We start from the raw sequence: 23889 nt of genomic DNA on the forward strand, positions 1-23889 counted from the left end.
CGGGAAATGGTGCCCCGGGCTCCCATCCCGAGCAACACCCAGAAGTATCAACAGTGGGTCACCATTAATGGACGCCGGGCCGAAGCCCTAAGCGACACCGGAGCCAGCGTGACAGCCGACCGCTGCCACTTGGTGACCCCCGAACAGATCCTGCCTAATGTACTAAGCCCCGTCCGGTCGGCAGACAACACCGAGAGCTTGTGCCAGATGGCCCGGATTCCCTTCGAGTGGGGGGGAGCGTCGGGCATGCTGAAGGTGACCGTCCGCGATGACGCCCCCGTAGACTGCCTCCTGGGGAACGACCTGGAAAGTTCCCCCTGGGCCCACGTCGAGAGCATCTGGGAATGCTGGGACTGCCCGAGTGGGTCTGCGCAACCACCCGGTCCACGACAGCCCGGGCCATCCAGCCGAGCACACCTGCTCCCCCCGAGGAGCCGGAGTGGCCCGAACCGGCACCCCCCCCCCCCCCGTCGAAGAAGAAGCAGACGCTCAGTCCGGGCCACCAGAAGTCCCCCCGGACGAGGTTGCCACGCTCGGCGACCTACCCGAACTCGCCCAATGGCGCCAAGAAGGTGGCCCCACCAGGGAGCAGTTCGCCAAGAACAGAAAACCTGCCCCTCCCTCGAAGGGACCCGACAGCAAGCAGCCGCCCAGGCCACCGGAGAACAAACAGGGACCCACTGGGTCTATTGGGACAATGACCTCCTCTACAGCGAACAGAAGACCGCAGAACTGGGGGCCAGCCGGGTGCTGGTGGTCCCCCTCCGATTCCGAGACTTCCTCCTCAATCTGGCGCATGATGTGCCCCTCGCCGGACACCTGGGGCAAGACAAAACCTACAGCCGCCTGGTGACCCACTTCTACTGGCCCCGAATGCGGAAGGACATGGACAACCATTGCCACACCTGCCCGACCTGCCAAGCCAGCGGGAAGAGTGGGGGAAAATTCAAAGCCCCGCTCCAGCCCTTTCCAATAGTAAACACCCCGTTCGAGCGGGTGGGGATCGACATCGTGGGGCCCCTGGACCCCCGAACCTCCCAAGAACATCGCTTCATCCTCGTCCTGGTCGATCACGCCACCCGATACCCTGAGGCCATCCCTCTCCGAACAGTGACGGCCCCCGTAGTGGGCCGGGCCTTAATGGGAATCTTCTCCAGAGTGGGGTTCCCCCGGGAGGTCGTGAGCGGCCGAGGCACGAACTTCATCTCAAAGTACATGCGGTCCCTGTGGCAACAATGCGGGGTCACCTACAAATTCACCACCCCATACCACCCCCAGGGGAACGGACTAGTCGAACGATTTAACCGGACACTGAAAGGAATGATCAAGGGCCTGGAGGAGCCCCTCAGACGCAAATGGGACGTCCTGCTGCCCTGCCTCCTGTTTGCCTATCGGGAGGTCCCGCAGAAGTCTCTGGGGTTCAGCCCCTTCGAACTCTTGTACGGACACCCTGTCCGGGGCCCCCTCAGCCTGGTCAAAGAAGGCTGGGAGACTACCGTCCAGGATGCTCCGCCCGACGTCTACCGGTACCTCCTGACCCTGCGAAATCAAACCCGGAAATTCAGGGAACTGGCCGAAGCCAACCTCGAGGCCAGCCAGGAGGAAATGAAACGCTGGTATGACCAGAACGCCTCCTCCATCGAGTTCGAGCCAGGCCAGCAGGTCTGGGTCATGTCGCCCGTTGACCCCTGTGCTCTCCAGGATAAATGGACCGGGCCCTTCAAGGTGGTAGAGAAAAAGAGCCCCGTCACCTACCTGGTCGACATGGAGTCCCCGAGGAACCCCCTCCGGGTCCTCCACGCCAACAGGCTCAAACCCCACTTTGCCCGAACGGAACATAGCCTGCTGATGGCTACGGACGATGGGGCCGAGGACGACTCCGAGCCCCTACCCGACCTCCTGAGAACCTCCGAAAAGGACGGCTCCGTAGAGGGAGTCATCCTCTCCGCCACCCTGACTGCGGAACAGCGCCAAGAGTGTCAAGAACTGCTGCATCACTTCGCTGCTCTCTTCTCCCTCAATCCTGGAGTCACCCGATGGGGCGTCCACGACGTCGACACCGGGGACAGTCCCCCCCGTGCGACACCGAGCCTACTGAGTCCCCGACCGGGTGCGGGCCTGCATCCACGCCGAGGTCGCCAAGATGTTGACCCTGGGGGTCATCGAGCCCTCCGACAGTCCCTGGGCCAGCCCTGTGGTCCTGGTGCCGAAAGCGGCCGCCCCGGGCACCACCCCGGAGCTCCGGTTTTGCGTGGACTATCGGGGATTAAATGCCGTCACCAAAACCGATGCCCATCCCATTCCTCGGGCAGATGAACTAAGGAGCAGCCCGCTACCTTAGCACCTTTGACCTCACCGCCGGGTACTGGCAGATCAGGCTCACCCCGGGCACCCAAGAGCGTTCTGCGTTCTCCACCCCCGATGGCCACTACCACTTCCGAGTGATGCACTTCGGCATGAAGAATGCCCCGGCGACCTTCCAAAGACTAGTGAACAAAGTACTGGCCGGCCTAGAAGCATTCAGGGCCGCCTACCTGGACGATATTGCGGTGTTCAGCAGCCACTGGGCCGAACACCTGAAGCACCTCTGGGAGGTTCTGACCGCCCTCCAAAGGGCCGGGCTCACAATAAAGGCCAGCAAATGTCATATAGGCCAAGGATCCGTAACCTATCTGGGACATCAAGTGGGGAGCGGCCAGGTGGCTCCCCTCCAGCCAAAGATCGACGCCATCATGGCCTGGGAGCCCCCAGCCACCCAAACCGCTGTAAGGGCCTTCCTGGGACTCATGGGCTATTACCGGCGGTTCATTAAGAACTACGGAAGCATTGTGGGCCCCCTCACGGAGCTCACCTCAAAGAAACAACCAAAGAAGGTGCACTGGACGCCCCTCTGTCAGGCGGCCTTCGAGACCCTCAAGACAGCAATGTGTACCGCCCCCGTGCTACAAGCTCCCGACTACAGCAAAGAGTTCATGGTACAGACTGACGCCTCGGAATACGGAGTCGGGGCTGTCTTGTCCCAAGTGAACTCTGAGGGGATTGACCAGCCGGTGGCCTTCATCAGCCGGCGCCTGCTGCCCCGAGAGCAGAGATGGAGCACCATTGAACGGGAGGCCTTCGCCGTGGTGTGGGCCCTCAAGAAGCTCCGGACCTACCTCTTCGGCACCCACTTCCGGGTCCAAACCGACCACCGGCCCTTGCGGTGGTTAATGCAGATGAGGGGCGAGAACCCGAAGTTGTTGCGATGGTCCATCTCTCTGCAGGGGATTGACTTCACTGTAGACCATCGGCCCGGCAACGACCACGCCAACGCAGACGGCCTATCTCGCTTCTTCCGCCTCGGCGAGGAGAACACCCAAGAAGATGGGTGACTCTCCCTGCCTTCTGCTGGGGGGGGACGCCTGTTGGACCCGGCCTCGTGGCGTGGTCCCGAACCCTCCTACCAGTCCAAACGGGGGCAACCCCAACCCTTCGAAGCCCCCCGAGATTGTACCCCGCTACCCGCATCAGCCTTCGCGACGCGGCCCGCCCGGGCCTCGGTCCCCGCGAAGCCCCGACATCAAGGCGACAAGACCCGACCCAAGGGAGTCGAGTGGCCACTCCACAGATCCCGGAGGAGGGGAGTTTCGATGGGGCCTCCCGCCGGCACCCGACGCTTGGGCCCGATCGCCCTCCGGCCTCCCTGGGCGATGGCTCCACCCCCCGCTGGGTGTCTGGACTCTCCCATCCCGGCCCTTCCGGCCCCCCCCGGCGCGAGGGTCCGGACATCAAAGGGCTCCAGACATATATCTGGAGCAACCCACAACCAGGACAGTAGTTGTATCCTGGAGTCGAGAGCCCTGCTGATCGAATCTCGGCTGACCCTACAGAGAGAGACTCATTGCCTGAAACGCGGACCTCGAGCCCTGCTGACCTCGTCGCGGCTCCACCTCGAAGGAGTGACCATCGGAGCCCTGCTGACCTCGTCGCGGCTCGACCTCAACGAGGCAACCCTCCGAGCCCTGCGGACGACGTCCCGGCTCCCGGAACCCCCCCCCAGCTCGAGGATTGAGAGCTGAGCGCAGGGTGTTCCCGTACCAGGCTGGTACTGAGACTGTCCCGCTACCCCGTCCCTGAACGACCCCGAGACTCTTTGGGATCCCTCGATCCACCTGTAGATATTGCCACAGAAACCTGCCTTTTGTAACCGATAAAGACTTGTACGATTTGATACCCTTGTTGTGTTCCTTTGTGGTGGGGGGGATTACTTGGCTGTACGATCCTAGGAGAAGGACCTCGCCCAGGAGGCTTCTCAGCGGCGCTCGGCTACTTCCTAACGGAACGGTGCCTCTCGGGGTGGTCAGTCCGACACCATCTAGCCCCCGGGGGCCGCCCTTCTAACATTTCCTAATGCAGTACAACATTAATGTTAAAAAAAAAATGTTGTAAACAGGCATGACGATGCACCAGGGCGCATCATTCCTCTAGCGAACTCACACACCACTACACATGCGCACCAGTAGAATGATGCGGGCTTCCTTGTTTGTTTTCGATTTGCCAATTGAAGATTGTGGACACTACTTGGATTGGAAAATTACAAATTACTATTTTGTTTGGGCGCAAAATATCAAGAGGGTGGGGGTGTGGAAGAGAGATGAGGGTTCACAGGGCCCAGCAAACAAGAGGAACACAGAGCACGAGGGTGACAGGGGCTTGTGGGTCAAGCACAGAGAGCAACAAGGAGCGCAGGGGAAAGAACAACACAAAGGGTTGGGAGAAGCAGGTAGGTGTTTGGGGGAGGATAAGGAGAAGAGAGAGCTGGACAACACAAGCACTCTCAAGGAGTGCTTAAAGAAAAAGAAAAAATAGCTCCATGAGTCCCTAAAAGTCAGCAAAGGAAGGACACACGTCAGAGGACGGTTAACAGCCTATGGTCCAGGGCAGGGACAAACACAAGATGGACACGGCAAGACATTGAATAAAAAGCAGGTCTTGGGAACCCACGACAGGTATAAAACAAGGACAGAAAGGTTCACTTTAAATACACCCTTATGGTTCATTTAGGCATAACAACAATCCGTTCTTCAGCGATTTACAGGTACTTCCAGGAATGGGTCTAGGATCACCAGCTTGGCCTACAAGACTATTAAGAGAACGTGCATCTTATAACATTGCGGCTTCATTCTGTGTTCAGTTTGGGAAATGCAACGCTCTTGTGGATCAAAGGGGCAGTACATGGAGTGGACAGGACTGTTCTCTCACTCTGCCTCAATCCACCTGAGTGGCAACCATGTCAACCAAGCATAGACACAGTCATCTCTGAAACCGAGGCCCAAACACAAAGAACCTTGCTAGCAGCTAGATCATCTACTCCTTGGTAGACACGTCACTTGGAAGTCTCTGGTTTCAACTCGTATATTTGAAGGATGTGGCGTGTGCGCTCTTATGGCATTCAATGGAAGAGGTAATGAGGCAAGATCCTGGCCCAGCTGCGTGCTAGGTGCTGCCTGCTCTACATATGAACCACGGCTTCTAGCACAGGATCCAACATAGGCCGACTCTAGTCACATCGCACTAGATTTTCAAGATATTGAAATAAGATACATTTCATACAATGGATATAAATGTAACTCAGTTGGTCATTAGTCCTCCTGAAATGAGGTCATGTATTTGGCTCTTGTGCACTTCCCACTTCTAGAGCAACATTTGTGACAGATGAATTTGCTGAGAACTCCGCACAATCGCTTCGTAGAGCTTCTGGCAAAAATACTGTAATCATCAGATTTCTTCAGTGATTTATTAACTCAATGTGATTACGGCTTCTCAGAGGTATGTGAGGTCATAAACCACCTGTTGAATAGGATACAACAGGGCTAGATTTATGGGTTTGCCTGTTTGGCCCATCAAGAGTATGTGGACTAAATACTCAAATGATTTAAGAGTATATGGGTTCTGTAATCACAAAATAAGCCTTCCATCACTTCTATGGTCTTATTCAGAGAGCACAAAAGCCGCCCTTCGGGAAACATTTACTGACAAGCAGTATTTTCATGCGCAAACAGCGCTTTCCCTTTTAACACAAGAAAATGAAATAAATTGGCTACGTAGTTATACCGCTCTTTGAGTTCTATTAAAAAAGCCAAAAATGTGGCTACTATAGGAGGGTATTTTTTATATTGTTTTAAGAAAGATGAAGTAATTACGCGCAAATGGCTTTAAATATGTAGGGCCCGATTCACAGAACTGACTTAAGACAAAATCCTAAACTTACTACCATTTTCATATTCACAGAAGGCACTTACTCATTTCGGTATTCACAGAAGTTAGGAGTCCTAACTTTAGGACTCCTAAATGCCTTCTGTGAATACCGAAAGCCTTAAAATTAGGATTTTTCTCAATTTAGTAGTAGTGAAGTTAGGAGTCCTAACTTTAGGACTCCTAAACTGAGAAAAATCCTAATTGTAAGACTTTCGGTATTCACAGAAGGCATTTAGGAGTCCTAAAGTTAGGACTCCTAACTTCTGTGAATACCGAAGTGAGTAAGTGTCTTCTGTGAATACCAAAATGAGTAAGTGCCTTCTGTGAATACGAAAATGGTAGTAAGTTTAGGATTTTGTCTTAAGTTAGTTCTGTGAATCGGGCCCGTAGTATTTTAGTAACTGCACTTACTTTTTTTTGTAAAAGCCAGTTAACCAATTAATAAAAGTACATCAAAAGATGATTTACTGCGGTTTGAAATGTTTGCATGCCAAATCATGAGTGTGGGGACATAATATTTCAGACACCGTGCCGCCAGGCATTTTACCATCGCCTCTACCCTGGGAATACATACTGCAGCCGCTGCAGGCACACAATAGAAAAAAAGAAATACAAAGAAAAGGCCGCACAAAAATGGGAGTGGTGGGGGTGAAGGCAGTTTGATTTGAATATGACCACTGTCTGTACAAAAGCTAGTTGAGTACAGCAACAGGGTCACTTCCAGCATTTAAAACAAGCATTGGCATAGCCAATAGGTCTTGCCTTTGGGACCTTATAAGTGTTTAGCCATGCAACGGTTGATGTTGTTGCACCAAAGATATTGTGCTGGATAACTAAACACTTATAAGGTCCCAGCGCAGACCCAAGCACTTGTTTTTATGCATCTGCATGGATAAAGTCAATTTGTATAACCCCTTCACTTGCGGGGCTTGCCACGGAGGACCCGACCGGCTGCAGAGGAGGGAACGAGTGTTTTTAAGAACATTTTAATCTTTGGGACTGCGAGGACCAGTGCGCTTTGCGCATTAATCAGTTGGTGCACCTGGCTCCTCTTCCCGACTCCACCCTCTGTCTACTTTAGCCACACTTAGTCTCGCGTGAGCGGGACGCGTGCGAGGCGCAGACCGGGGCGAAGCCCGGGCAAAGGGCGGGCCCTCTAAGGCACTCAGAGGCCGAGTGAGGCCGGGCTGGGCTCGGTCCCTTTGATTGTTATTTATATTCCTGTGTTCATCTGCATCTCCCGACAGTATTGCTGCAATGGCCCAGGTTTCGGATAAAGTCACTTCGGAAAAACCGGGGGGCTTGATAAATGGTTCTTTAGACAAATACCTCAAGGGTTCAGCTGGATGAGGTCAGGGAAAAATCATTGGCCGAGCGTAGGACTGAGCGTCGTCGCTCAGTTGAAAGTTTAAAACTTAGGGCTCCAGAAGTTTTCATACCCCAGTCACCCCCCCCAAGATAAAGGTGGACTCAATGATAATGATGATCCTCCTTCGCAGGAGAGTGCCCCATATTTCGGGATTGTACCCTTACACAGTGTACCCCTATTGACCTGGATGTTAGTGTTACTCCCTTCCACAGTTCTATTGGTATATCCGCTGTCTCAAATACACTCACTCCCAGCTGTGGTAAACCGGCTAGGAAGAACCCTAAGAAAGCTGAAGTGGTTAAAACTCATGGCCCACCACCAAGTAAAATAAGACGTAAGAAGGGTGCGGGCCGGTTAAATCTAAGATTAGCCACTCTGAGTTTGGGAAGCATACAAAGTTGACTGCCAGACCCACACCGGGGAAAGTGGTTGAACCAGTAATCTTGCCTATTTTGGCATCCTTTACTCCTATTGTAGGCCACGAATCGGATGTGAACAGCTCCGAATTATTTTCTACCCCCGTTGAATCACTACTGATGGCACCCTCCTCTGCCGATGAACCACTGCTGATGACAGCCCCCTCCGTTGCCCCACATGACAACCTGGGCCATCTCATTAGGTCTCTCATCTTGCCCATTATTGAGAGCCTGAAGAGGGTGGAGAAACGACTTGCGGATATAGAATCCGTTATAAGCAGGAAGGTCGATTTGGTCAAAGCCCAGGTGAATGTGGCCGTTCCTTCTACCCCCATAGACCCACTATCTACTATTGATGCACCTAATGGCATACCCCAATTTATTAAAGCTACACCCCAGTCCTCTAACCAGTTAGCTCTAAACCACCAAGGTTTATTGCCCCCTAAGATTGTAAATACTATGGTCGGGAATTCAGCTAATGCCCCCCCCTGGGGGAAGAGCAAAGGTACCCCCTGGGAACAAGGGAGAAGAGCGGGGAAGTAACAATGACTATAGGGCTCTGGTGAATAATGGGCCACAAGTAGATCTACCACCAGAAGCTGAGCCCCTAGTGGTTGTCTTAACGGGGGTGCCACCACTGGTAGATAATAATAGAGAAGGGTTCACCCAGTTGAAAAACAAAACCATGCATTGGCTCAGTTTACATAGACCAATCACAAAGAATATCAATGGTGAGATAATGCATGTTAGGCGTCTCCCCTGGTTGGGCGGTAGATGTAAAGACATCGAGGGAGATATAGTTGTAGTTAACTTTAGAGACCCACGTGCAGTTGATTACATACTGAACTGGCCTATGGGAAATGGTAACAACTGTATTACCCCACGTGCCTTGACATATTTCTACCCTAGATCTCTGGTGTTCCCTTTATCCCATATAAGTAAACAGGCTCCAATTCTTACAAACTTACCTATAGTACCCACTAGTAGGTATTTGGCATATGGCCCACATATAGCTCCTGTTGCTGACAATTTAGGGTGGAACATCGTGCCCCCGAGAGGTAACAGAAATGTCAACATGAGAATGGACCATTTGAGACCCTTTACTCCCCTGGAGGTAGAGAATAGGTTTGATGTGTTCATCGGTATGGATGAATGTGATTGAAGATTACAGTTAATGCTGGGCAGGGAGGGCAGCTCAGGTGCCGCTAGCCCAGTGGGTAGTGAATGCGAGATCCACAGAGAGGCCATTAGATCTGATATTGGGAACAAGGCCTCAACGGTGGGCAATAGATTTGTTACTGGAGGGATTGTAACTACCACTCTTCCTCAGTCTCCGGGGTGCAGTGTCGATGGCTGTCCATCGCCTAAATTAATATGCCCATTAGAAGCTTCTAATGATTCTATCCCTTGTGTGCTGGGTGGGAAAAAGGGGGTTAATACTGACCTGTTTGCAACAGGTAATGAGGCTATCCACATCGTATCTTGGAATGTGGCTGGATTACAAAAAAAGTTGGTTCTCCCAGAATGGAACACCTTCATCGAGAAGTTTGATGTATGTATGTTCCAAGAGACTTGGAGCTTGTTTCCTGTACACAAACTTGGTTACGCAACCTTTTTTCTGCCTGCTCAACGTTGTGGGAAGGGCAGACCAGCAGGGGGTTTACATGTGTGGGTTAAAATAGAATTGAATTGGGATGTTTCTACCTACGATTTAGCGAGTAGGGACATTCAACACCTCTCATTTGTAGAACAAAAAAAAGGCAGTAGGATAGATTTATTTAATATCTATTCCAGAGGGACCCCGGGGAACACAACCTCAAGTACAGTAACGATTTTAGATCAGGCATTAGCCAACTGCCCCCCAAGCTCCAAAATTATTGTGAGTGGGGATTTTAATTGCACATTTGAACCCCTTGGTGGGGATGACCCCCTGGGTATCGAGGAGGAGGACTCCAGATGGTCCATCCCGGCCCTGACACTTGCCCCAATTAAAAAATGGTCACCAAGGGCAATTCAAATCAATGCCCTCACAGTGGAACATAATCTAAGAGCATTGAATGGTAGGTCATTTTCTGACCGTGCGGGAGCAATGACCTTTAATAGGCTTAGCGGTCCGTCTAGAATCAATTATATTCTATTGGATGTCACCCTGTGGTGTGATCTAATAGATATGGTGGTGGTACCCTCACAGGACAGTGATCATAACCCCCTGTGTATGAAGTTAAGGTGGGGCAACCAAAAAGGTTGTGGGAAGAATGCCCCCCTGAGGACAACCAACGAGGTTGTCCCATACAATGGTAACCGTAGGCTGAAATGGGACAAGGTTCAACCCCAGGTTGAAAATTTGGCAAGGATTCGGGCGTATGTAGTAGACCTGACGGATCTTGAATCGGAAACAGGTAGTGCCCAGGGATCATCATTTACACTGGCCTACAAACACACAGTAGAGGAAGTAGGGAAGTACTTTGTAATCCAGGGTAAAAACGGCAGTATGGGAAATAAACCGCCCAAAACCAGCAACCCTTGGTACTCAGATATGTGTAAGGTAAAAAGGAAAGAGTTAATAACGGCCCTACGTAAAAAGAGTCAACCCCTAGTTAGAGCAGCTAGGAAGGATTATGCAAAGGCACTGATGCTGGCCAAACGAGAATGGGAAGAACAATTTTGGCAGGATCTTAAATGTGCTTCCAAATTGAAGAACTCTTCGTTGTTTTGGGAAATGATTAATAAGGCTAGGCAGCGTAAAAAGCCTCCAATAGTTAATCATATAACAAGCCAACAATGGTATAGCCATTTCTCTGCTCTCTACGGTGGGTTAGAAGCGACTTCCTCCTCCCCTTCTGACCCTGTGAGTAGGGTCCCATCCATTATGATGTTTGAAGAACCATTTTTGGCTTCAGAGGTGGTATTGGCCATTAGACACTTGACCCCGAAGAAGGCCGCTGGCCCTGATGGGATTCCAGGGGATCTCCTTCTGGAAGAACCCGTAGCTTGGGCTAAACTTATTGCCCAAATAATAAACCTGATTTCTAAGGGATATCCCGTGCCAGACTCGTGGAAGGGAGCAGAGGTGATAACTGTGTTCAAGAAGGGTGCCAGAGATGACCCTGCCAACTACAGACCGATCAGTCTGATTGACGTGATCCAGAAGGTGGTTGGTAGGGTCATCATCATGAGGGTAGGTGTCTGGATGGAAGAGGAGCATGTTCTCTCTCACTTCCAAGCTGGGTTCCGCCAAAAGGTGGGCACGATGGACCAGGTCTTTCGCTTCTTTGCGATCTATTGGAAGACAGTTACCATCAACAAAGGTAGTTTATACCTGGCTTTCATAGATCTCAGGATGGCGTTCGACCTGGTCCCCCGTGCAAGGTTGTGGGAAATTCTAGAGAAGATGGGTATCCCAGGACCACTTTTGGGTTTCATTGTGAAACTCCATGAGGGGAACTATGCGAGGATCAGATGGGGCACCCAAGGACAACTGACAGAGAGGGTACCCGTGAAGAGGGGAGTACGCCAGGGATGTGTTAAGGCACCGACCCTGTTCTCTCTCTTTGTGAATGGAGTGGTGGACCATCTGAGAGAGGATCCGGCAGATGCGCCATCTCTGGCAGGGGAAAAAACACCTACCCTACTCTTCGCGGATGATACCATTTTGATCTCAAAACCCCCCGCAGGTCTCCAAAAACTCCTGAATCGTTTGTGCGTTGTGTACCGATAGAGGTCTTACTATCAATACCTCTAAAACAAAGCTCATGGCCTTATCACCCTCTAATAGATTCAGGAATAATCTCTCGCTCAATGGTGAGCCCTTGGAGCTGGTAGATTCCTTCGATTATTTGGGTGTTAGGGTTAATAGTCGGATGAGCTGGAAAGATCATTTGGCCAATGTTGGAAGGCGGACCTCTGGGGAGTCGGCGGGACCACCCAGTGGGCCTCCTTACCGCAAGGAAGTAGCCGAGCGCCGCTGAGAAGCCTCCTAGGAGAGGTCCTTCCCCTATAATCGTACTAGCTCAGTAACACCACCACACAAGACTCGACACAGGTATCAGTTCTCATATATCTTTATCGGTAATTATCGTAGGTTACTTTGGCCATATGTACAGGTGGATCGAGGGATCGGCAAAGAGTCTCAATGTCTTTGGGGGAAAGGGGTAGCGGGACAGTCTCAGTTTCAGCCTGGTACGGGGGTACCCTGCGCCCAGGTATTAAGCCTCAAGCTGGGGGGGGGACTCCGGGAGTCGGAGCGTCGGGTGCCGGACACAAGGGCGGCTCAAAGAGGTCGAGCCGCGAGGAAGTCAGCAGGGCTCGGCGGGTCAGTTCAGCTAGCTCGAGCCGCGACGAAGTCAGCAGGGCTCCGATGGTAGTTCAGCGAGGTTGGGCCGCGACGGCGTCAGCAGGGCTCCGATGGGTTCCGTGAGGATCTTATTCTCAGCAAGGCGGAGCCGCGACACAGTCAGCAGGGCTCAAGGTACAGTTCCAGGCAAGAGACTTTTCTCCGTAGGGTCAGCCGCGATCCGAACAGCAGGGCTCTCGACTCCAGGATACAACTACTGTCCTGGTGCGGGTCCGCCCCAGATATAGGTCTGGAGCCCTTTGATGTCCGGACCCTTGCGTCCGGGGGGGGGGGGGGGCGGAGAGGCCGGACTGGGAGAGGCCAGACGCCCAGCGGGAGAGGCGCCAGTGCCAAGGGAGGCCGGAGAGCGATCACACCCAGGCGTTGGGGGCCGGTTGGGGGTCCCATCGAAACTCCCCTCCTCTGGGATCGGGGGATTGGCCACGTGGTGCCCCCTGGCCGGATCTTGGTGCCTCCATGTCGGGGTTTCGCTGGGGCCGCGGCCGGGAGGGGCCGGGTCACGTTGGCTGGTGCGGGTCGATGTGTACAATCCAGGGGGGGCCCCGAAGGGTGAAGAGGTCCCCGGTTGGCCAGACAAGGGGGCCAGGACCACGCCACGAGGCCGGGTCCAACAGGCGTCCCCCCCCAGCCGAAGGCAGGGAGAGTCACCCATCTCCTTGGGGTTCTCCTCGCCAAGGCGGAAGAAACGGAACAGGCCGTCGGCATTGGCGTGGTCGTTGCCGGGCCGGTGTTCCACTGTGAAGTCCATCCCTTGCAGAGAGATGGACCATCGCAACAACTTCGGGTTCTCCCCTCTCATTTGCATTAACCCCCGCAAGGGCAGGTGGTCGGTTTGGACCCGGAAGTGGGTGCCGAAGAGGTAGGGCCGGAGCTTTTTGAGGGCCCATACCACGGCGAAGGCCTCTCGCTCGATGGTGCCCCATCTCTGCTCTCGGGGCAGCAGTCGCTGGCTGATGAAGGCCACTGGTCTGTCAAGGCCTTCCGAATTTACTTGGGACAGGACCGCCCCAACCCCGTACTCCGAGGCATCAGTCTGTACTATGAATTCCCCGCTGTAGTCAGGGGCTTGCAGCACAGGAGCGGTACAAATTGCTGTCTTGAGGGTCTCGAAGGCCGCCTGGCAGCGGGGCGTCCAGTTCACCTTTTTGGGTTGCTTCTTGGACGTAAGCTCCGTGAGGGGTCCCACAATGCTCCCATAGTTTTGGATGAACCGCCGGTAATAGCCCGTGAGGCCCAGGAAGGCCCGGACAGCGGTTTGGGTGGCTGGGGGCTCCCAGGCCTTAATGGCGTCAACTTTTGGCTGGAGGGGAGCCACCTGGCCGCTCCCCACTTGATGACCCAGATAGGTCACGGATCCCTGGCCTAGCTGGCATTTGCTGGCCTTTCTCGTGAGTCCGGCTCTCTGGAGGGCGGCCAGAACCTCCCTGAGGTGCCCCAGGGGCTCGGCCCAGTGGCTGCGGAATACGGCAATATCGTCCAGGTAGGCGGCGCTGAACGCTTCCAGTCCGGCCAGGACCTTGTTCACTAGTCTTTGGAAGGTTGCCGGGGCATTCTTCATGCCGAAGGGCATCACCCGAAAGTGGTAGTGCCCATCGGGAGTGGAGAAGGCGGATCGCTCACGGGCGCCGGGGGTAAGCCTGATCTGCCAGTATCCGGCAGTGAGGTCGAAGGTGCTTAGGTAGCGGGCTGCTCCTAGGCGGTTGATTAGTTCGTCTGCCCGAGGAATGGGATGGGCATCGGTCTTGGTGACGGCATTCAACCCTCGGTAGTCCACGCAAAATCGGAGTTCCGGGGTGGTGCCTGGGGCGGCGGCCTTCGGCACCAGGACCACTGGGCTGGCCCAGGGACTGTCGGAAGGTTCGATGACCCCCGAGGGCTAGCATCTTGGCGACCTCGGCTTGGATGCAGGCACGCACTCGGTCGGGCACCCTGTAGGCTCGGTGTCGCCCGGGGGGACTGTCCCCGGTGTCGACGTCGTGGACGCACCAGGGAGTGACCCCGGTAGTGAGGGAGAAGAGGGCAGCGAAGGGTTGCAGCAGCTGTTGACAGTCGTGGCGCTGTTCCGAGGTCAGGGTGGTGAAGAGTTTGACGCCCTCTATGGAGCCGTCTTGGTCGGAGGTCCTCAGGAGGTCGGGTAGGGGCTCGGAGTCGCCTTCGCCCCCATCGTCGGTAGCTAGCAGCAGGCTCAGTTCCGTTCGGGCAAAGTGGGGTTCGAGCCGGTTTGCGTGTAGAACCCGGAGGGGGTTCCTGGGGGACTCCAGGTCGACTAGGCAGGTGACGGGGCTCTTCTTCTCCACCACCTTGAAGGGCCCGGTCCATTTGTCCTGGAGGGCACAGGGGTCCACGGGTGACATGACCCAGACTTGCTGGCCTGGCTCAAATTCAATGGAGGAGGCGTTCTGGTCATACCAGCGTTTCATGTCTTCTTGGCTGGCCTCGAGGTTGGCCTCGGCCAGTGCCCGGAACCTCCGGGTTTGGTTCCGCAGGGTCAGGAGGTACCGGTAGACGTCGGGGGGGGTGGGGGGGGGGCGTTTCGGATGTTCGTCTCCCAGCCTTCCTTGACCAGGCTGAGGGGACCTCGGACAGGGTGTCCGTACAAGCGTTCGAAGGGGCTGAACCCTAGAGACTTCTGCGGGACCTCCCGATAGACAAAGAGGAGGCAGGGCAGCAGGACGTCCCATTTCCGCCTCAGGGGCTCTTCCAGGCCCTTGATCATCCCTTTCAGGGTTCTGTTAAAACGTTCGACTAGTCCGTTCCCCTGGGGGTGGTACGGGGTGGTGAACTTGTAGGTGACCCCGCATTGTTGCCATAGGGACCGCATGTATTTCGATATAAAGTTCGTACCTCGATCGCTCACCACTTCCCGGGGGAACCCCACTCTTGAGAAGATTCCCATCAAGGCCCGGCCCACCACGGGGGCTGTCACAGTTCGGAGAGGGATGGCCTCATGGTATCGGGTGGCGTGGTCGACTAGGACGAGGATGAAGCGGTGACCCAGGGCGGTTCGGGGGTCCAGGGGCCCCACTATGTCGATTCCTACTTGCTCGAACAGGGTGTTGACGGCGGGGAAGGGCTGGAGAGGGGCTTTGACCTGTCCCCCAGTCTTCCCGCTGGCTTGGCAGGTCGGGCAGGTCCGGCAGTGATTGTCCACGTCCTTACGCATTCGGGGCCAGTAGAAGTGGGTCACCAGGCGGCTGTATGTTTTGTCTTGCCCCAGGTGCCCGGCGAGGGGCACATCATGTGCCAGATTGAGGAGGAAACCTCGGAATCGGAGGGGGACCACCAGCCCTCGACCTGCCCCTAGTTCTGCGATCTTCTGCTCGCTGTAGAGCAGGTCATTGTCCCAATAGACCCAGTGCGTTCCCGTTTGGTCACCGACGCCCTGGGCGGCCACCTGCTGTCGGGTCCCCTCGAGGGAGGGGCAGGTTCTCTGTTCTTGCTGGAACTGTTCCCTTGTGGGGCCTCCGTCGTGGCGCTATTGTGCAAGTTCAGGGAGTTCGCCGAGGGAGGCAATCTCGTTCTGGGGAAGTTCGGACGGCCCGGCATCCGCGTCGGGTTCCTCCTCGACCGAGGGAGGTGGTGGTTTGGGCCCCTCGGGCTCGTCGGGGGTCGCCGCTACAGTTGGTCGGTGGGCCTGAGCGGTCATGGACCGGGTGGTGGCGCAGGCCCATTCGGGCAGTCCCAGCATCCCTAGGTGCTCCCGGCGCTCAACCTGGGCCCAGGGGGAACTTTCCAGGTCGTTCCCCAGGAGGCAGTCCACCGGGGCGTCGTCGCGGCCGGTCACTTTCAGCAGGCCTGACACTCCTCCCCACTCAAATGGAATCCGGGCCATCCGGCACATGCTCTCGGTGTTGTCGGCCGTCCGGACGGGGCACAGTACATGAGGCAGGATCTGTTCGGAGGTCACCAGGTGGCAGTGGACAGCGGTCACGCTGGCTCCAGTGTCACGGAGGGCTTCGGCCCGGCGTCCATTAATGGTGACCCACTGCTGGCATTTCTGGGTGTTGCTCGGGATGGGGGTTTGGGGCACCATTTCTCGGCTGCCCAGGCATACGAGGGACATGGCGGCCGGCTCCCACTCGGTGGACCCGGTGTCGGTGTTCTCTTCCTCCTCCTCCCCGTCCCCCAGGGCGGTGGCCGCCAGCTGTCGGGGCAGGGGCCCGGGGGCCCCGCTTCGTCGGTTCATGGGGCAGGAGGGGTCACTGGCATAGTGCCCTGGTTGTTGGCAGCTGTAGCAGGTTACCGTTGGCCGAGGTCCTGGTCGGGCTGGGGTTGTCCCCCTTCGTGCTAGGGTCGGGGACGTGCGGTTCGAGGGTGGGCCCCGAGGAGGACTCCGGGGCGGCCCTGCTGTAAAATCTCGGTTCCGGTTTGACCCTCCTCCGCCGCCGCGCTGGCGGGGGGGTCCTGTGGCGCTCCGCTGGTACTCCCCCATTGAGTTCCGGGGGACCCGGGTGTTTACCCACCGATCGGCCTCGATGGCGAGCTTCCGCGGTTCGGTCAGTTTGCTGTCGAGGAGGTGCTGTCTTAGCTCGATGAAACAGTTGTTGGAGAGATGCTCCCAGACAATGAGGTCGAACAGCTGCTCGTAGGAGGTGACTTTGCTGCCCTTGACCCACCCTTCCAGGGCTCTGCTAAAAAAGTCGACGTACTACACCCAAGTGGTACCAGGGAGTTTCTTGCAGTCGCGGAAGCGCTGGCGGTACATTTCTGAGGTGAGGCCATAGCGGGTGAGCAGGGCCTCCTTCATGTGATCGTACGAGGTCATCACGTCGTCCGGGAGCTGTAGCAGGGTGTCTCGACCCTCGCTGAGCAATCGTCCCCATAGTCCGGCACCCCAATCCTTCCGGGGTACCCGATGGGAGGTCATGGCCACTTCGTAGGCTTTGAACCATTGTTGGATGTCGTCGTTCTTGTAGTATTCTTTGACGACATCCTTGGGGATATGCACCTTCGCCTCTGTCGGCGGAGGAGTGTCCTTGTTCCCGGGGGTGCCGGTCTCCCCCTTTTTGGACTTAAGTTCAAGCTCCTTGAGGCTCCGCTCGTGCTCGAGGGTTAGCTTTTTCTCCTCCAGTTCTCTGTGTCGTTTTTTTTCCTCAATCTCTTCTTGCAACCGTAGTTGCTCTAGGGCCAACTTCTTTTCCGCCAGCAGGAGTTCTCCGTCCAGCCGGAGTCGTGCGAGTTCTAACTCATGGGTCCGGACCCTCTCCCGCTCCCGGATCTCTTCTGGGGATAGGCCGGTTTCCATGCGGTTTCTTCCCCCATTTGCCGGGGCCGTGGTTGGCTGCAAGGCTACGTTTAGTTCTGACGTTCCTTCGTTTTGGGGCGATGCTACTTCGGACTCTACCCAGGCTCTTAGGGCTTTCTGCATGTCCTCTTTTGAGCCTAATCCGGTGGTCGAAATGCCTTTGTCTTTGCAGAACTGTTTGAGTTCTTTGTGGGTATATTCCGCCAACCGTTCTTGTTGGAACCCCGCGGTCGTGGTGGTCTCCTGGCTGCTCATGGTTATTCTGCGTCTGGTTAGGTAGCGGGTGAGTTACTTGCTGTACGATTTGCGTCCGGCTCGGATCCCGTCGCTGGCCACCAAATGTTGGAAGGCGGACCTCTGGGGAGTCGGCGGGACCACCCAGTGGGCCTCCTTACCGCAAGGAAGTAGCCGAGCGCCGCTGAGAAGCCTCCTAGGAGAGGTCCTTCCCCTATAATCGTACTAGCTCAATAACACCACCACACAGGACTCGACACGGGTATCAGTTCTCATATATCTTTATCGGTAATTATCGTAGGTTACTTTGGCCATATGTACAGGTGGATCGAGGGATCCGCAAAGAGTCTCAATGTCTTTGGGGGAAAGGGGTAGCGGGACAGTCTCAGTTTCAGCCTGGTACGGGGGTACCCTGCGCCCAGGTATTAAGCCTCAAGCTGGGGGGGGACTCCGGGAGTCGGAGCGTCGGGTGCCGGACACAAGGGCGGCTCGAAGAGGTCGAGCCGCGAGGAAGTCAGCAGGGCTCGGCGGGTCAGTTCAGCTAGCTCGAGCCGCGACGAAGTCAGCAGGGCTCCAATGGTAGTTCAGCGAGGTTGGGCCGCGACGGCGTCAGCAGGGCTACGATGGGTTCCGTGAGGATCTTATTCTCAGCAAGGCGGAGCCGCGACACAGTCAGCAGGGCTCGAGGTACAGTTCCAGGCAAGAGTCTTTTCTCCGTAGGGTCAGCCGCGATCCGATCAGCAGGGCTCTCGACTCCAGGATACAACTACTGACCTGGTGCGGGTCCGCCCCAGATATAGGTCTGGAGCCCTTTGATGTCCGGACCCTTGCGTCCGGGGGGGGGGCGGAGAGGCCGGGCTGGGAGAGGCCAGACGCCCAGCGGGAGAGGCGCCAGTGCCCAGGGAGGCCGGAGAGCGATCACACCCAGGCGTTGGGGGCCGGTTGGGGGTCCCATCGAAACTCCCCTCCTCCGGGATCGGGGGATTGGCCACGTGGTGCCCCCTGGCCGGATCTTGGTGCCTCGATGTCGGGGTTTCGCTGGGGCCGCGGCCGGGTCACGTTGGCTGGTGCGGGTCGATGTGTACAATCCAGGGGGGGCCCCGAAGGGTGAAGAGGTCCCCGGTTGGCCAGACAAGGGGGCCAGGACCACGCCACGAGGCCGGGTCCAACAGCCAAAATGTTGCTGAATCATAAAAGAGTCTCAGGGGCGGTCCTGAGAGAACATCGGGCGTCCACGAGTAAACCTGTGGCACCTATTCTGGCAATTTATGAGGGCCAAGCATTACCGTCTGCCCTATACGGCTCCGAATTATGGGGATTCGAGAACACATCGGAGCTAGTTACATCTGAAAATAAATTTCTGAGAGATTTGGTAGCCCTTCCTTCTTCCACTCCGTTAATCCCTTTACGGCTAGATTTGGGCAGGCGCCCTTTTAAAGATCTAGTGCGCTTGCGCCCATTACTCTTTTGGGTTCGTCTACAAAGGACCAAGGAGCTTCAAAATTATGCAGCAGTTTTAGAAGAACTCATTTTGCTTAATACTGGCAATAAGATCAAGTGGTTGAGAAATTTGAGGCAGTTGGTTGTGCTACTGGGGTTGAACGAATCGTGGCAGAGCCAATCTCCGCCTCCCAAGCTAATGATTAAGAAGTTGTATTGGGATTGGGTTCAGCAGGAGACTTTAGGTAGAGATGCAGGGGGACCCTTAACTGAGCGGTTCTTGGCGTTCAAATGGTCAAGGAAATTTGAACCATTTTTGGACTTTATAGAAAAACCCCTGGATAGATCACTTTACCTAAAGGTTAGGTTTGGGATTCTCCCGGTGAATGATTTTACCTCCAGGTGGAATAACCAGGGTGGTTTATTGAAATCTTGCCCGGGATGTGCAGCTCCTAACGAGTCTGTGGCGCATTTCTTTTTTGCCTGTCCAGCATACACGGTAGCTAGGAGGACATGGTTAAAGCCTCTATGCAAGGGGTTGGGCCTTAGATGTCATAAAATGGCCCTGCGGGTTCTTTGTACTGACACGTCCTCCACTGCCATGGTTTGCGGAGTAGCTAAATATTTGGGCAGTGCTTGGTTGACACGTATGAGGAGGACCAAGGCACTGTCCTATCTCACTTAATTGTTTGAAGGTACTCTGGCAGGCAATCCCCGTGATATCCGACAGTGTTTTAATGTATAAATTACTAAAATAGTAAAAATGAACATGTGTTGATGTTGTATTAAGGATTGGTGGGTTTCTGTTTTTATTTTCACTGTATTGTAAAAGCTGTATACTTTTATGATGATTTTTTAATCGATTAAAGTAAATTACCATACCACACCTATAACCCCATATCTCTCTGAATCAGTGCATTATTATAACAGCACTGCTCAGAAACAAACAGAGTGAAATCCTACTCACTGTTTCTGAGCTGTACTGCGCAAAAATATAGCCTAACTTGGTGAAATGTCGGGTTAAACAAATTCACTTTACAACTGCAGGCGCATGAAAGCAGACGCTAGGCGCTGGACGCTGCGCCAGAGGAGCCCATCATGAGAGGGCCCCTGATCTGGCGTTTGTCTTTGCTCAAATTACGCATGAACACCGTGAGCATGCTCAATAACTGCGCACATTAATTTGCACAGTTGCTGCACGGACCTTAACATTGATACGCCTGTCCTCTGGTTTGTGCACACGCATTCTGCTGTGATTAGCGCACCAGACTATGTCAATATCTGGTTTGATCTCTCCAGTTAATGTCTTCACTCCTTTACTTCCAGTGAGTTTGTTCTGCAGTTTCCAGTTAATGAAAAACAAGCGGTGTCAGAGCTCTGACCTGCACAAACACACACAATTGCCAAATTGCCGAATATTTTTAATTGCCTGCAGCGGTGATTAAAGTGTGGTTTGGGGACCCCTGGCGCTCCGCGCCACCTACTCAGGGAACCTGAATAAAGAATTCTTCCTGGAACTGAAATGAACTTGTACAAATGTTTTTCAAATACCTGACTGATATAAACACAACCGAAGCGAAGTGTACAGATGCACAGAACGGGAATAACTGAACTATCGGGAAACTACAGTAGATCGAGGGGACATGTGATAGAGCGGTTTACTGTGACACGGTGACACTGCAAGGTCTGTTGTCTCCTATGTCGTAGTTGCGGCTGCGCCATATTGTGACTGGCCAGACCCTTTCAGCTGCGCTACACAAATGACTTGTAAATACTGCGCTGTAATTTTCCTCACTTTCGGTTCAGTGCTGGGAGAGTGTTCACCATGTGGTCAGTAGCTTCCCGTTCCCGGCCCTTTTTGCCCTATTGGGCCACCACTTCGCATGCCGTAGCAGGTCCGCTGAAGCCGCTGGTCACCGTGGTTCCGGTGGTGGCTGAGAAGTTGCAGCTGCTTGAGGTGAAGAAGACCTTCCTGACCCGCGATTCGCTTCTCGGGCAGGCCCCGGCGAGCGGCCCTAAGGCTATCGTAGGCATCAACGGTGAGAGGATTATACTGCTGGAGAGTGTACTACACATGGCGACCTGAAGCAATGGAGAGACGGTAGAGGAGAGGCAATGAGAGAGAAAAAAAAACAGTAAAATAAACATATAGCTTGGAAGCGCCCCGCTTGCGCAGTGGCATGTCTCGCTGTTGCGGTTTGATTAGCTAGTAATGGGGAGGAGCGGGTGAGAGAGGGGGAGGAAAGCCTGCAGTAAAATAAACATATGGCTTGGAAGCGCCCCGCATGCGCAGTGGCATGTCTCGCTGTTGCGGTTTGATTAGCTAGTAATGGGGAGGAGCGGGTGAGAGAGGGGGAGGCAAGCCTGCCATGCGAAGAAGCGGGTGAGAGATGGGGAGGAAAGCCTGCCAGCTGTGCGCGTGCACGACATCGCGAACGCAAGCTGGAGGCCTGAAAAAAGCCACTAGTTAGCACTTCCAAAACCCGCTTACTAAAACTCTCGCCAGAGCAGCGCTAAAGCGCTGGCTCAGGCGAGACCTAAAAAGGAGGGAATAACAATGGAGCACAAGCTTAGTCTAATTTATAAATAATAAATAAAGACAATGAGGCAGGAAGCGAAATGGAAATGGGCAGCAAAGCCAATGACATCTGATTCGCAGCCCACTTCCATCTATACTGCCGCACATTGCAGACTCCCACAAGAGATCGGTGGAACCCGCAGAATTCTGCAAGCGACATAAACCGCTACAGTATAAGAGAGACGCAGATAAAGACCACAGTATGGTCCCCAGTGGGGATTGATACTCATTGAGAACCCAGGTCAAGTAAAGGAGGACTTCGCCTTCCCATTTAAATTCAAAACCTTTTTTCACCTGTCATGGAATATTTTTACATACCTCCTTAATCATCCGTCGTGGAATTCATTCTAAAGAGGGGTTAAACATAAAATAAGCGAACAAATACTATTACGATGAGATTATTAAATACACAAGGAAGGACTTTTATATTACGCTCCGACACGTGTCCATCCAGCACAGCGGCATTACACTGCAAGTTATCAGTGAGAAGGTATCCAAGAAGCATCTACACTCACATTGGACACCAAAGAATATTCTGTACGGTATACAAGGGAAATCCAGAGTGTCTGATTACCTGTGCAAGACACGTTGATTGGACGCTCTATTATCTCTTGTGGTATCACCATGCCAGCGAGCCGCGCTTTGGATTGAAGTTCGTCCATAGTTCTGTTCTTAACGCCCACTGCTGGAGGGATAAAATATCTCTTCTTTGTTCGCACTGGGACCACAAAAAATGGCTGCAGCAATTTGGAAGAACTGAGCAACGTTTCTCCACCCTATGAAGAAGAAAAGAGAAAATATGAAATAAATCCTAACATTGGTCTCAAATACTATCCACAGGTACAGGTTGTCAACAGCATTCCAGGTCTTACCCGGGCCCATCCAGCCCGCTTCCCACTCATTCATAATGCAATCAGTGGAATCACTTCTGTTTAGGCCCCACCTACCAGAGAGCACAAGCTGTCTGGTTGCTAAAGACCTATTGTGAGCTTCTGAAAAACTTGCAGTGGGCTTACAGCCCAGCTGTCACTCACCATTGGTTGGATTTATTGTCACTCTTATTTGTTTGCATCTTTCTTTGAGTCTTTACCATCCTTTTGCTTGGCTGAATTGTATCCTTCCACTTTTAGGAAACACGTTTGTCTCTTTTTGGTTAAGCAGTCAATGAGAGTGCTTGTGTTTTCCAGCTCTCGTCCTCGTGCACTTCGCAGCCTGCAAAATACCACTGCTCTGTGTTGCTCTTTCCCTCATGTGCTTTCCTCGTACAATGCCGCCCACGCTCCATGTTGTTCTCTTTGTCGCGCGCTTCTACCATGAAAGCTACCCACCCGGTGTGCTTTCCCCACCTGCAAGATACCCCAGCGCTCTGTTGCTTTCTCTCTCCCGTACTCCATTTGTTGTGTTGCCTCATGTGCTGCTTTTTATTATGTGAGAATAAAAACACCATTTACATCAAATTCCTCTTCAACGTATATAATCAGAAAAATAGAATCTAAAGATCTGTCATGTGCTTCTCCCCACTACAAATCTCCTCACAGTGCTGTGTGCGGCTCTCTTCCTCGTGCGTTTTACTCCCCAGTCTCTGTGCTCGATGCTGCTCTCTCCCTCATTTGCTTCCTGCAACCCCATGCTCTCTCCATTGTGTGTTTCCCTGCAACCATCTGCAGCCCTCAACCATCAGTGCAAAATCCAATAGGTACAAAAGGCGAAACCCAGTGCCTGTTAATTATTGAGGGCAAGAGAAAGCGGTCCTGTCATTTAACATGCCCCTAACTGGCAGCTTCGGAGCACATCTGCAGGGTTAACAGCCTCACAATATCTGGTCTACAAGTCTCACTGGTGACAGGGATGTATTAAGTTTGAGTGTTTTGAACTCTTTACCAGCCCAAGTGGAGAGCAAATGAATTTGCCAATGACAGTGTTCCTTCACTTTTGAAGACATTCTGTTGGCCTAAAACTTTAGAACCAGTTGTCTGCAAATTAACTCTTAACCCTAAACTGTAATTAGTTTTCACC

At 53.8% G+C, this 23889-nt stretch overlaps 1 protein-coding gene across 3 annotated transcripts in view; it reads right to left on the reverse strand.

The window, feature by feature from the left end:
- MRPL45 (mitochondrial ribosomal protein L45) overlaps positions 1 to 23889 on the reverse strand; it is a 156490-nt gene that overhangs the window by 44744 nt on the left and 87857 nt on the right. For all 3 annotated transcript variants that reach the window (XM_085642943.1, XM_085642942.1, XM_085642944.1), the window contains exon 2: positions 22448 to 22649. In XM_085642943.1, the coding sequence (XP_085499069.1) occupies positions 22448 to 22535 (88 nt within the window). In that variant the 5' untranslated portion in view covers positions 22536 to 22649. The remainder of the gene's footprint in view (positions 1 to 22447; positions 22650 to 23889) is intronic.

This window comes from Triturus cristatus, chromosome 2_2 (genome assembly GCF_964204655.1).
Source record: "Triturus cristatus chromosome 2_2, aTriCri1.1, whole genome shotgun sequence".
In the NCBI taxonomy this organism is placed as follows: Eukaryota; Metazoa; Chordata; class Amphibia; order Caudata; family Salamandridae; genus Triturus; species Triturus cristatus.